At 52.0% G+C, this 12,217-nt stretch overlaps 2 protein-coding genes across 2 annotated transcripts; one reads left to right on the top strand and one right to left on the bottom strand.

Moving 5' to 3' along the window:
• Positions 1-1,215: 1,215 nt before the first annotated feature.
• On the top strand, positions 1,216-2,181 carry LOC309604186 (olfactory receptor 14A16-like; the record flags this gene model as incomplete). The annotated part of the gene is made up of 1 exon (XM_082339118.1): positions 1,216-2,181. One exon carries the CDS (start codon positions 1,216-1,218, stop codon positions 2,179-2,181), a length of 966 nt encoding a protein of 321 aa, XP_082195244.1.
• An 8,434-nt stretch (positions 2,182-10,615) lies between these two features.
• On the bottom strand, positions 10,616-11,572 carry LOC309604187 (olfactory receptor 14A16-like; the record flags this gene model as incomplete). Its single annotated transcript, XM_082339119.1, has 1 exon — positions 10,616-11,572. One exon carries the CDS (start codon positions 11,570-11,572, stop codon positions 10,616-10,618), a length of 957 nt encoding a protein of 318 aa, XP_082195245.1.
• Positions 11,573-12,217: the final 645 nt, after the last annotated feature.

Raw genomic sequence — 12,217 nt, forward strand, 5'->3', positions numbered from 1 at the left:
TGAGCTTCCTTCCCAGTAGCCCAACCACAGAAGAGGAGAAACCCTCAAGTGTCTGACTGCATCTCCCTGTCCTGACTCCCTTGGCAGGAGTACTTTGGCATTTTCCCCTCTTGTCCCTGCTGCCCTTGTCCTTCCCCTTGCAATCACTGGTGTGGCAGGTGAGGATTAAGGTGCAGCTCAGACAGCAATGCTGCATGTTCTCTCATGCAGATGGATCCATGGAGGAAGAGCATCCACGTCTCCTCCTAGTATTGGGGCCCTGAGCAGTGCAGTGTATGGGGCTGGGAGGGAGCTTACCCTTCCTTCAGGACACCCCATCTTTATGACATTCAGCTGCTTCCCTGGATCTTGGGGGTGGGTCCTGCTCAGCTGCAGGCTGCCCTCCAGAAGGGCACATCTCTCTGATGGCCTCTCTGTGTTATCTAGCAGCCCTGTGGAGAAGACACCTCAATGCTAAGGGTATGGAAATGCTGCTGAACCGTGTATGCAGGCAGCTGTAACGAGCCCCGTGTCCCTGGCTGGGAGGGCAGTGCTGAGATCCTCCTCACGTGCAATGAGACAGGATGAAGGGTCTGGAGATCTGCACTTGGAAACTAGATTCCTCTGCTCTCTGCAGTGTCTCGTTTCTTCTCAGGGAATATGTGAGTTCGATTGTCCTCCAGTTGAAAGAGGTGCCAGCACAGGGCAGCTGAGACCAGGACTGATGGACAGACTGGTTCTCCTTGCCTTGCATTAAGGGACAGTCCCTTTTGCCACTGTGGACCCACAAGGTTTCGCTTGGAGTGCTGCAGAAACTCCAAAGATTTCTGCCTTGAAAAGACTCCTTGGGTGTGGTGAGGGAACTATAACAAAATGAACGAAACAAAATCCCCACAGTGGTGCTCTGCAGTTGGGAAAATTGGACGGGACAATGCTGGAAAGCTTTCTCATATCACAAATGGCTTCAATCTGAGATCACCCTGTGTTCCTATTTACCTCTGTCTATAGGGCAGGACTGACTCCTGCAGAGCCCCCTGCTCCCAGTGGCACCCTGAGCCAGCACCAGGCCAAGCTCTTGAAAGGGACCTGCTCAAGGTCTTCCTGAACAGGAGAGGCAGGGGGGGGTGTGGGGGGGAAGTGTTTCTGTGAAAGTGAATTGGTTGTTCTCAGAAAAGTCTACTGTAACTTGTCACTGTCTTTTCCTCCTTGCACAGGTCCCAAGCTGTGAGGCAGCAGATGTCCAACAACAGCTCCAACACCCACTTCCTTCTCCTGGCATTCGCAGACAGGCGGGAGCTGCAGCTCTTGCACTTCTGGCTCTTCCTGGGCATCTACCTGGCTGCCCTCCTGGGCAACGGCCTCATCATCACAGTCATAGCCTGTGACCACTGCCTCCACACCCCCATGTACTTCTTCCTCCTCAACCTCTCCCTCCTCGACCTGGGATCCATCTCCACCACTGTCCCCAAAGCCATGTCCAATTCCCTGTGGGACACCAGGGCCATCTCCTACGCAGGATGTGCTGCCCAGCTCTTTCTCTTGCCCTTCTTGATGTCAGCAGAGTTTTATCTGATCACTGTTATGGCCTACGACCGCTACGTTGCCATCTGCAAACCCCTGCACTATGGGACCCTCCTGGGCAGCAGAGCTTGTGCCCACATGGCAGCAGCTGCCTGGGGCACTGGGTTTCTCACTGCTGTGCTGAACATAGCCCATACATTGACAATCCCCCTCTGCCAAGGCAATGCTGTGGACCAGTTCTTCTGTGAAATCCCCCACATCCTCAAGCTCTCCTGCTCACACTCCTACCTCAGGGATTTTGTGGTACTTGTGGTTAGTGTCTGTTTAGTATTGGGATGTTTTGTTTTCATTGTGCTGTCCTATGTGCAGATCTTCAGGGCCGTGCCGAGGATCCCCTCTGAGCAGGGACGCCACAAAGCCTTTTCCACGTGCCTCCCTCACCTGGCCGCGGTCTCCCTGTTTCTCAGCACTGGCACATTTGCCTCCCTGAACCCCCTTTCCATCTCCTCCCCATCCCTGGATCTGGTGGTGGCAGTTCTGTACTCAGTGGTGCCTCCTGCAATGAACCCCCTCATCTACAGCCTGAGGAACCAGGAACTCAAGGAGTCCATTAGGAAAGTGATTTCATGGATGTTTGCAATATTGAAAATGTTTCCATCACTCTCCACAAATGAAATCTAATGTATCCCAATGCAGGCCTGTACTTTGTTTATTGATTTTTCCTTTCTTATTATTAGCAGTGCCTGTTCTGTTATTTATGCTTGTTACATTCCTACATAATCATTTGTATTCATCTCACTCTCCTGAGAAACAAACTCATCTCTTTCTATCACTGAAACCTATAAATGTGTCAGAGCCGCCTCTCTCACAGCATCTCTGTAGTAAAATGACATTTCTCCCCGATGTAGTTCCTGAAGATTTGGCTGTTCTTCCAAAGCTGATGTCGACAAGAGGCCTGGGAATTTCACCTCAAAAGGGCCTGAGTTAAAAGCTCACTGTCACCTTGGTAGCTGTTAGAGAACAAAGGTTGGATTTAGGACACATCCCTTGCTCTGTATTGATAGCGGACATGGTGAGTGCTCACTGAGATACTGCCATACCATGCTGTCCCAATGCGTGACAGGGCAGAGGACATCCTCCAGGAGTGGAATCTGGAGCTGCCTGGAGAGACTGCGACATGTGCATGGACCACGTGTGCCTGGGGTGGTCACTGACTGGAGCCCCACAAAGTGAGAGATCGCCCGAGGTGGAGTCAACCAGAGGGAAAGCACTAAATCCAGGTATCTGCAAGGAAACACAGATGGACACAGCCAACCCTACACAGACCAACTCCAACAGGCCACAGCACCTTGACAGCCACCACACCACCAGCAGCACTTACACAACCATGAGCAACACAACCGTCCCCATCCCATCCCCCCTCTCAGGCTGATCTGGTGTGAAGGTTGCACGAGTGGTCTGTGCATTCCCAGCAGAACTTACCTGCAGGCTCACACCCCCCCGCAGTCCCTCCAGTGTGGGCCTGGGCTTAGATCTGCCCAGACTCACAGATATTACCCAAGTGGTAGTTCCAGCCCTGGGTCTCTCCAGATCCTGGGGTCCTCCTCCTCCTTGCTAGCCCCACTTGGCCAGCAAAGCATGTACATACATTCACGCCCAAACACAGGCACACACACCAGTGAGCCCAGGAAAGGTAAAAGTGAGACAACTCATGCACTGACATAAAGATAGTTTAATAGGTAAAGCAAAAGCCGCACACACAAGCAAAGCAAAATGAGGAATTCACTCACTGCTTCCCACCAGCAGGCAGATATTTAGCCATTTAAAGGAAAGCAGGGCTTCATCACTCCTAACAGTTACTTGGGAACACAAATGCCATCACTGCAAACATCCCCACTTCCTTCTTCTCCCCACAGCTTTTATTGCTCAGCGTGATGTCCTATGGTATGGGATATCCCTTTGGTTACTTGGGGTCAGCTCCCCAGCTGTGTCCCTCCAAACTTGCCTACTCGCTGGCAGGGCAACATGAGAAGCAGAAAACGCCTTGGTGCTGTGCAAGGACTGCTCAGCAATGACTAAAGCATCGGTGTGTTATTAACACTCTCTTCATCACAAATCTAAATCACAGCACCATACAAACTACTATGAAGATAACTCTACCCCAACGGAAGCAGGACAGACCACGGTGATCAAGCACAGGGTTTGGCCAGACCACCACTGACCAGCCACCTCCCCATGGGCACCTGGCCCTGACAATCCTCCTCCTCCCTACTCTTCCACAGGCTGCTTCTTCCATGATCCATCTGTATCCCTTCTCCCTTCCTCTCTTTGCCCAAGTCTCCTCTCCAATTCATAACCCTCAGCAATTTCTTTTTCCCCAATGGTCTCAGGTTTTCTCCATTTGTACCCAAATTTGATAGTTTGTATACCATTGCCTAGGTCCTCTGGGACTTCAATGGCAGCACTGATGGCTTCCCCAGCCACTGATGGCCTTGCAAGACTTGAGTGCCCAGCAGGTCCCCAGTGCTCCCCTCTGTGCAGTTTGGCCACTTCTCCCATCTGCAGCCACCTGCGAGACCCAGCCGGGACACACGGTGCTGCCCATACTTCTGGTCCCTTCTCACGCTGTTCTCTGTCACATCCCGCAATTTCTCATGCCGCGTCCCATAGGTTCCCTTGTCATGTACAGGTGCCTTCACCCCAGGGCAGGGCCTCACCAGGGGCCCAGTCACCTGCCTGCAGCCTTCCCCTTCTGGTGTCCTTGATGCCCTCATGACACCTGCCTGCTCCTGGCCAATCACATTGCTGTCATGAGGTGACCTCACAAGCAGCAGCCCGACCATGGTGGTTTTGCCTGCCTCTACCCCTTTCCACTGCCTGAGCAGCCATCTGTGTCATGTTGGGGTTTGTGATGCGCTTGATGATGTCACAGTACCTGCCTGCCTGCCGCAAGTCAGTCCGGTTACTGCAAGAGAAATGGCATCACAATCCACCCCCCAGCCATGTCATCTTCACCTTCCTCTGCATCTCCCCTCTCCCAGGCTCTCAGCGCTGCCGCAGGGGTTTTCCGACAACCCAGGCGACATCCCTGGGCCTGCCTCAGCACCTGGCCAATTGGGTTGTTCCCAAAGAAGTGACTTCAGAAGCCACCTCCCAGCTACGATGCCTCTCCTTGCAGCATCCTCTTCTGGCAACAGGAGTGACCTCCCAGCCAGCCTCCCAGAACCCTTCCCCTTTACCTGCCTCTCCTCTCCCCTCCCCAGCGCTGGCATTTCTGCTGGGCAGGCAGCAGCGTGCTCCCCCACCGGGACTGCAGAGCCCTGCTGGGACAGCTGGAGTGGTGGGAGGGCAGCCATGGATGGCAAGGGCTCCTCAGGAAGGCAGGTAGGCGGGTGAGCAGGTGGAGGTGAGCTCTGTGCAAAGGGGAGGCTGGCATGCACAGAGCCTGGCCTTGGAGGAAGCCTCGTGGTCACAGGTCCTCATTTACGTGGCAAGTTCAGCCACTCCACAATCTGCTGGGAGGGCAACAGGGCTGGGCACAAGCAACCCAGGAGATTCCGGGAGGGTGTGGAAGACAACATTTTGACACAGACACTCGATGAGCTCACTGAGGCTGGTCTCTTACTGACAGACAAGGTGGATCTGGCTGGGGCTGGGAAGGATGAGGGCAGCCATGGCTGCAATGACCATGGGATGGTGAAGTAGGACAAGGAGCAGAATGACAGTGCAGGACTGCAGGAGAGCTGATTTCAGTTAGCTGAGGATCTGCTTGGACTGTCCTGGAGGACAAAGGGGCTGAGAGTCCCTCCTGGATCTTCAAGGACAACATCCTCAAAGCCCAGGAAGAAGCCAGTCTGATGCAGGGAGTCGAGCAGGGCCTGGCAAGAGGTCAGCGTGGATGAACAGGGACCCTCCTGACTTAGGAGGTCACACTCGTGAAGGAAGTGAAGGGAGGCTGGAGGGGGAACGGGCTGCCCAGGAGGCAGAGACCCCTGGCCTGTGGGTGCAGGGATGGAGCCAGCAAAGCCAAAGCTCAGCGGTGGCTGGAAATGGCCATGCGTGGGGAGGGCAGCCAGAAGGGCTTCTCTAAATGTGTTGTCAGCACAAGGAAGGCAGCTGAGGGAACCCTGATCCCAGTGCCCAGTGGGGCAGGGGACGGAGAGACAAAGCCAGTACCAATAGCGTAATTCCTCAGAACAAAGCTTCTCCCTTGAGAGTGCTGGTAGGAAATGTATTTTGCTGAGTAACTGGACACACCTATACATTTTTCTATACTTTAGATTTACATTACATGGACAGAAGTATAGATTTTTCCATAGACTCACATAGAAAGACAGATAACACAGATTTGATGAGAATTGTGCAAATTTGGCCATCCAAACACAGAGTGTTTCACTGAAGCTTTGTACCCTGCTTTCCTCCATCAGGCACGAGTGGTCAACACCTCCGAGCGTGACTCACTCTGTGCCAAGAGTTAGAAGTGGCGTGGACAGTCCAGGACAGGGAGTGTTTTGGGGCCCTGGGCTCTGTGCAAGCCACAAAAATTAATGCTGTAGGCCTCAGGATGATGGAAATGTTGAGACCATTTCCAAAAACTGAAGCAACAAAGGAAGAGAATGAAAGATGTAGAGTGAAGGAGATGTCCTATTACAACTTTAAGCTTTGAACACTGTTCGTGTTGTTCTCCTCCTTGCTTTGTTTTGTCTTGTTTTAATGTACTGATCTCTGGGGGATTTTGTGTACTGCCTTTGTTTGCAAAGGAAAGTGGTCCTAGAATTGGGGTGGGATGCAGTTACAGGGACACAGGCTCCAGCTGCAGCTTCCGAGTGTCTCCTCTGTGACACTGCCAGGCCCAGGCTCTGGGCACTTCAGAGACACTGGGTCCTCCAGAGGCAGCACTGGATACTTATGGTCAGGCAGTGGAGCACTGCCTGACAACCTGAGAAATTTTTACACGCGCTTAAAACTATGAGCATGACCTCATCAGCTGAAACGATTGAATACTTTTAATAAAAAGTCAGTGTTTTCCCATGAGATCAAACTGAGGGGTTTTCAGGATGTACATTAATCGCAAGAGGAGAACTGATGACCTTCCACTATATTTGCATTGTCAGTACTCTCTCTCTTAGGCCGTGCATTTCATCTCCCTCATCTTTCACCTATTTCCACTTGTCCTAACTGAACTGACCATGTCTGAAGTCACCTTCCCAGCAGCCTATCCGCACATAACCACTTGCAATTGCTCTCTAGATTTCCCTTCCCTTTACTCTTGGATCAGTCATATACCTCTCAACAATCCAGTAGCTGCTTTGAGCATCAGGGAGTTAAAAGCTTGCCTATCTTTCAGTAGTCTGTCTAATTCTGTCTTTAGCCAACACTTTAATTGTTTATTTTATCATTTTATTTCTGTGTAAAAGATTTCTTGCACGGTTATCCCTTGTGGAAGGTGAACCTCATTCGTGACAGCTTGTACTTGGCATACAGTTGAGGAGTGTGTTATACTGTAATGGTGAATCTTATCAGTTTTACTTTGTTTGTTCAAAAATCAGAAAAGTCCCTCTTTGCCTTTGTGCAGCCAGGTCTCTAAGGAAAGCAGGCGGGGGCTGCTGCAAAGGAGCTGTAACATCCAGCTGCAGACTGCAGAGGGGAAGTCTGATGTAAGGATACAAGTCCCAGGTGGCTGATGAGAGACATGAGGGGGTTGGGGAGGTGAGAAGCAAGTTGTCCATGCTGTGTCAGACCTCAAGGGACAGCTTCTCCTTCCAGTCCAGACCTCCTAAGGAGAGACCCTGCATCAATATCAATCAGAGAATGCTGTTATTGCCTCTTCTCTACACTGAAAAGTAATAAACTACACCCTTTAAAATAAAAATTCATTTTTATTGGAAGTTCTTTGAAGTCTTTCTCCATAACTGCACTAGGAAAACCTCTCTAATAAACTGTACAAGACTAGAAGAAAATTACAGGAACAGATATAGCTTGTTAGGGCTTGCTTTATATTAAAAAGCCCTGTGGTGTATTTGGTGCCAAGTCCTTGAACCTCAGGCACTGAGAGGAGATTGCACAAACCTCTCCAAGAGTCAGCATCAAAAGCAAAACCCAAAGTACCTTGAAGTATTAAGAAGCCCCACTGAGGGCCATTACTGGCAAAGCCTCCCCAGGGACTCGTTAGAGCAGAGAATTGGAGGCCATGATTGCAGGCAGGCAAAGGGAATGTGCAGGCAGCTCAGATGCTGAGGAAACCCTGGCTTTGTTTTATGAAGCAGCAAGGCCAAGCTCTGACCCCCAGTCGCGGGGAAGGCAGGTCCTGTCCCTCACGCATTGCTCAGGGCTCTTCCTGGGGCAGTGGGATGTGGGGGGGTGATGCTGAGTGCAGGACAAGGCTATGACAGCTCCCAGCCTTACTGGGGGTGTGCAAGGAGGCAATGAGGCCCCCCCACTGCCTTAGGCCAACATGTCTCCTCATAGGCCTTGGCAACAGAGACGATTGCTGTACCCAGGGGGACAAAACCTTGGGTTCTCCTGGCCATGTCCAGCCTTGCCAGCGCTCTTTGCCATCTCCACCACAGCTTGTCCTACGCTGTCCCACAGCTGCTTCTTTTGCCCTGCAGGCTGCAGACACCCATCTCGCTTCCTCACCTTGCTCTCACCCTGCCATTTCCATACATTCACTGACGGCTGTCCACCCTCACACTCTGTTCCTTGAAACACCAGGAGATGGACTGATTTCATACTCCTTCTGGAGGACTTCATCTACCACAGCACTACCCTCTGAGTGACGTTTCTTCCTATCATGTCCAGTCTCCATCTACCAAGCTGCACTGTGTGGAACTGTTTCTCTCTCCTGTTCTTTCCTACAACCACACGGGAAACAGCCTTTCAAGCAGGCACCCCAACCCATCAGCCTTCTTGCAGCCCTTCACCTGACCAGACAGAAGTAACCTCACCATGAACTTCCAAGGCTGCAAAGCATTTCTGCTTCTCGGATAGACACGACCAAGCTGCGTGCCTGTGGCTGTCCCATCCTGTACTAAGGCAGAAGAGACATGACAGCCAAAATAGAAGCCCCCTTCCTGCACTGAGCCTAGGTCCTTCGGCAGAGGGGGTCTCAGAGCCAATGTGCCAACCAGGTGCCTTCTGCTGGCCTGTCAGAGACACTGGCAGAGGTGAGTTTAGAAGCACATATCCCAGCCATGAGTCAAGGGCTGACCTATCGGCTGTTTCAGGAAGAAGTTACCTCACAGTGCCTTTCCCAGACACATTCCTGCTGTTGGCCTCTCACCTCCAGAGGCAGAAGTGACCTCACAGCCCCCTTCACAGCCATCGGCTTCCTAATGGATTATGAGTTCCTGAGACACAAGTGACCACATGGTACCGTACCCAGCCATCACTCTCTTTGTGGCCCAGTATGTGAGCAGATAAAAGTAAGCTTGTTTCACCAAATTTATCTAATAGATTTCCTACCAATGGTTTGAGTGGAGAAACGTTCTTCAGAGGAACTGCTGTATTTATATTGGTGCATTTTATGCCTCTACTTCTGCCTCTCTGTTTTTCCTTCTTCTTCTGTCTCTTCTGTCTTCAAAAAGCTCTCCAAGGAAAACATTCATTGAATCCTAGAATAACTCAGCTTGGAAGAGACCCCGAACATCACCTTGTCCAGCTATCCTGCTCAAGGCAGGGTGAACAAGATGAGGATGCGGAACAGGTCTGCCCAGTTGGGCATCATCCACAAAGGAGCTGAAAAGGCACTCTGGCACATTATCCAGGCAGTTAATGAAGACAGTCAACAGTGTTGGCCCCACTGCTTGCACTGAGGGATGCCACTAGGAAGTGTCCACCAGCAGGACTCTACTCTACTGACATTTGGGCTGGATCCACCAGCCAGCTCCCCACCCACTACATCACCCACTTCTTCAGTCCAGGTATCACCAATGTGGCCATAAAGAGACTATGGGAAACAATGTCAAAACCCTTGCTAAGGTCCAGGAACAAAACATCCCCTTCTTTCCCCTACGCAAACAGGTCCAGAAATCCCTTTCTTCTCCTACAAGTACCTGGAATTGGCTGCAGCAGTATTTGGCCCATCCCTTTCCCAGGAACTGAGGTGACGTTGACCAGTCTGGAATTCTCCCACTCCTCCTTCTTGCACTTCTAGAAGAAAGGTTTGATGTCTGCCTTTTCCAAGGACCCCAGAACCTCTCTGATGGCTCTGACACACATGGCATTTGGGCTCACTCAAATTCATCTCTCCACACACACACTCTGTGCATGCTTAAGTCTCCTCTGTGCAATGCAAACATGGACTTCTGACCTACTCCTTAGGTGTCCTTCCATGGAGGGACAAAGAACCTCTCCGAGCTGGAGTGAGAGGCCAGTGCTGGGACTGGTGGTTGCAAGGGGCTGGTCTGTGGCCATTGCCCTGGGGCACCTTGCCCAGGGTGTCAGGCAAAAACGGGCACAGACCAGACCCTGCTCTGCTGGTCCTTCAAGCTGGTCCCTAGATGCCTGGCTGTGCAAGGGACACTGCTGTGTGCCCCAGCCCTGCACACTCACACATTTTGGATGTTCACTGGTGTTTTCCTCACCAGAGCACTTTCTTGAGCTTGTTCTTGACAGCAGCTTTGGAAGAAGACCTGAGCCTCCAGGCACTGCCCTGAGGAGGTCACCCTTCTTTATGGAAATGCTGTTATGGAGGCCAGCTCTGTCACAGAAGTGCCCATTGCCTGTCCCCGCCTGCGGTCACAGGACTACCACGCAGCACGACTGTGACCAAGCTGCCAGAGCACTCAGCGCTGACACCAACGCAAGGGATCAAGAAGAGAGTGTGGAAGTGGCAAGAGAACAGCTCTGGAAGACCAAGCGCTGGTGCTCCCTGGCAGTGCTGCCATGCTGGGACTCTTTTCCTCTCCACCCATGCATACAGGAAATGTCTCTTCAGCTCCAAAAAGTTCTTGGAGGAAGGATGTCCAGAAAAAAAAGTCAGTGAATGGCCCTTTATTTTCTTTAAACACACAGAGAGAACAGCTCGTCATTTACACAGCTACTCAGTCAGAAAACCAACCAGTGAATTAGAAAGGAGATGACAACATTATCACAAGTAAACCATGACCAACGGCTATGCAGAAGACCATGGGTAGCTTATTGCTCCAGAAAAACATCCAGTTATCAGTTTCCACACTGCATCCTTGAGCTGCTGGTTCCTCATGCTGTAGATGAGGGGGTTCACTGCTGGAGGCACCACTGAGTACAGCACTGCCACCACAAAGTCGAGCAGAGGGGAGGAGATGGAGGGGGGCTTCAGGTAGGTAAACATGCCAGTGCTGATAAACAGGGAAACCACGGCCAGGTGAGGGAGGCACGTGGAAAAGGCTTTGTGGCGTCCCTGCTCAGAGGGGATCCTCAGCACAGCCCTGAAGATCTGCACATAGGAGAGCACAATGAAAACAAAACAGCTGAATACTACTAAGATACTGACCACAATAAGCCCAACTTCTCTGAGGTAGGCGTCTGAGCAGGAGAGCTTGAGGATGTGGGGGATTTCACAGAAGAACTGGTCCACAGCATTGCCTTGGCAGAGGGGGAGGGAAAATGTATTGGCAGTGTGCAGCACAGCATAGAAGAAGCAACCGCCCCAGGCAGCTGCTGCCATGTGGACACAAGCTCTGCTGCCCAGGAGGGTCCTGTAGTGCAGGGGTTCGCAGATGGCAATGTAGCGGTCATAGGCCATGATGGTGAGGAGACAGAATTCTGCTGACATCAGAAAGACAAACAGAAAGACCTGGGCAGCACATCCTGCATAGGAGATGGCCCTGGTGTCCCAAAGGGAACTGGCTATGGATTTGGGGACAGTGGTTGAGATGGATCCCAGGTCAAGTACAGAAAGGTTGAGGAGGAAGAAGTACATGGGGGTGTGGAGGCGGTGGTCACAGGCGATGGCAGTGATGATGAGGCCGTTGCCCAGGAGGGCAGCCAGGTAGATGGCCAGGAAGAGCCAGAAGTGCAAGAGCTGCAGCTCCCGCCTGTCTGTGAATGCCAGGAGGAGGAACTGGGTGATGGAGCTGCTGTTGGACATTTACTTCCGCTGGGTATGGGCACTGTAATAGGAGGAAAAGACAGTAACAAGTTAAGGGAGACTTCTCTGAGCAAAATCAAAGCCATTTCTCATACACCCTCCCTCTGCTACACTCACCCTTTTCCTTTTCTAGGAGACCTTCCTTCAGCTCTGTGGCTGCAGCCCTGGTTGGTGTTGGCTGAATGTGCCATGAGGAGCAGGGGCTCTGCCCGCTGGCTGCCGAGGGGTCAGCCCTGCTCTGCAGCAGTGGGTTCATGGGAAGAGTGGGGGCAGGGGCCAGTCCTGGTGTTCGACCTTCTCTCATGAAACTGCTCCTAGTGCAGAAGGGGCTGTCAGCATCTGCACTCCCAGTGATAAGGAACTGAGGTGGCAGAAGGCAGGTTGAGAGGTTTGGGTTTTTGACAGCTCCTCCTCCCCTCGCACCCTGGGGAGTGTTCTTGGATGTCAGAAAGCCTCAGCATTTGTGCTGCACTCAGGGAGAACAGAGGGAGTCCTGCGAGGCAAGAGGAGTGCCTGTGGCTTGGTGCAGAATAAGGGGAGCTGGTTTGTCCCTCCGTCTGGCTCCCAGCTGCCCTGGGTTTGCCCCTTTCAGAGGTGGAGGGTGATCACACTCCCATATTACCCTGAAAAACCACCAAGCACTGC

This window comes from Platalea leucorodia (genome assembly GCF_965183815.1).
Source record: "Platalea leucorodia genome assembly, contig: HAP1_HAP1_SCAFFOLD_437, whole genome shotgun sequence".
Taxonomy (NCBI): domain Eukaryota; kingdom Metazoa; phylum Chordata; class Aves; order Pelecaniformes; family Threskiornithidae; genus Platalea; species Platalea leucorodia.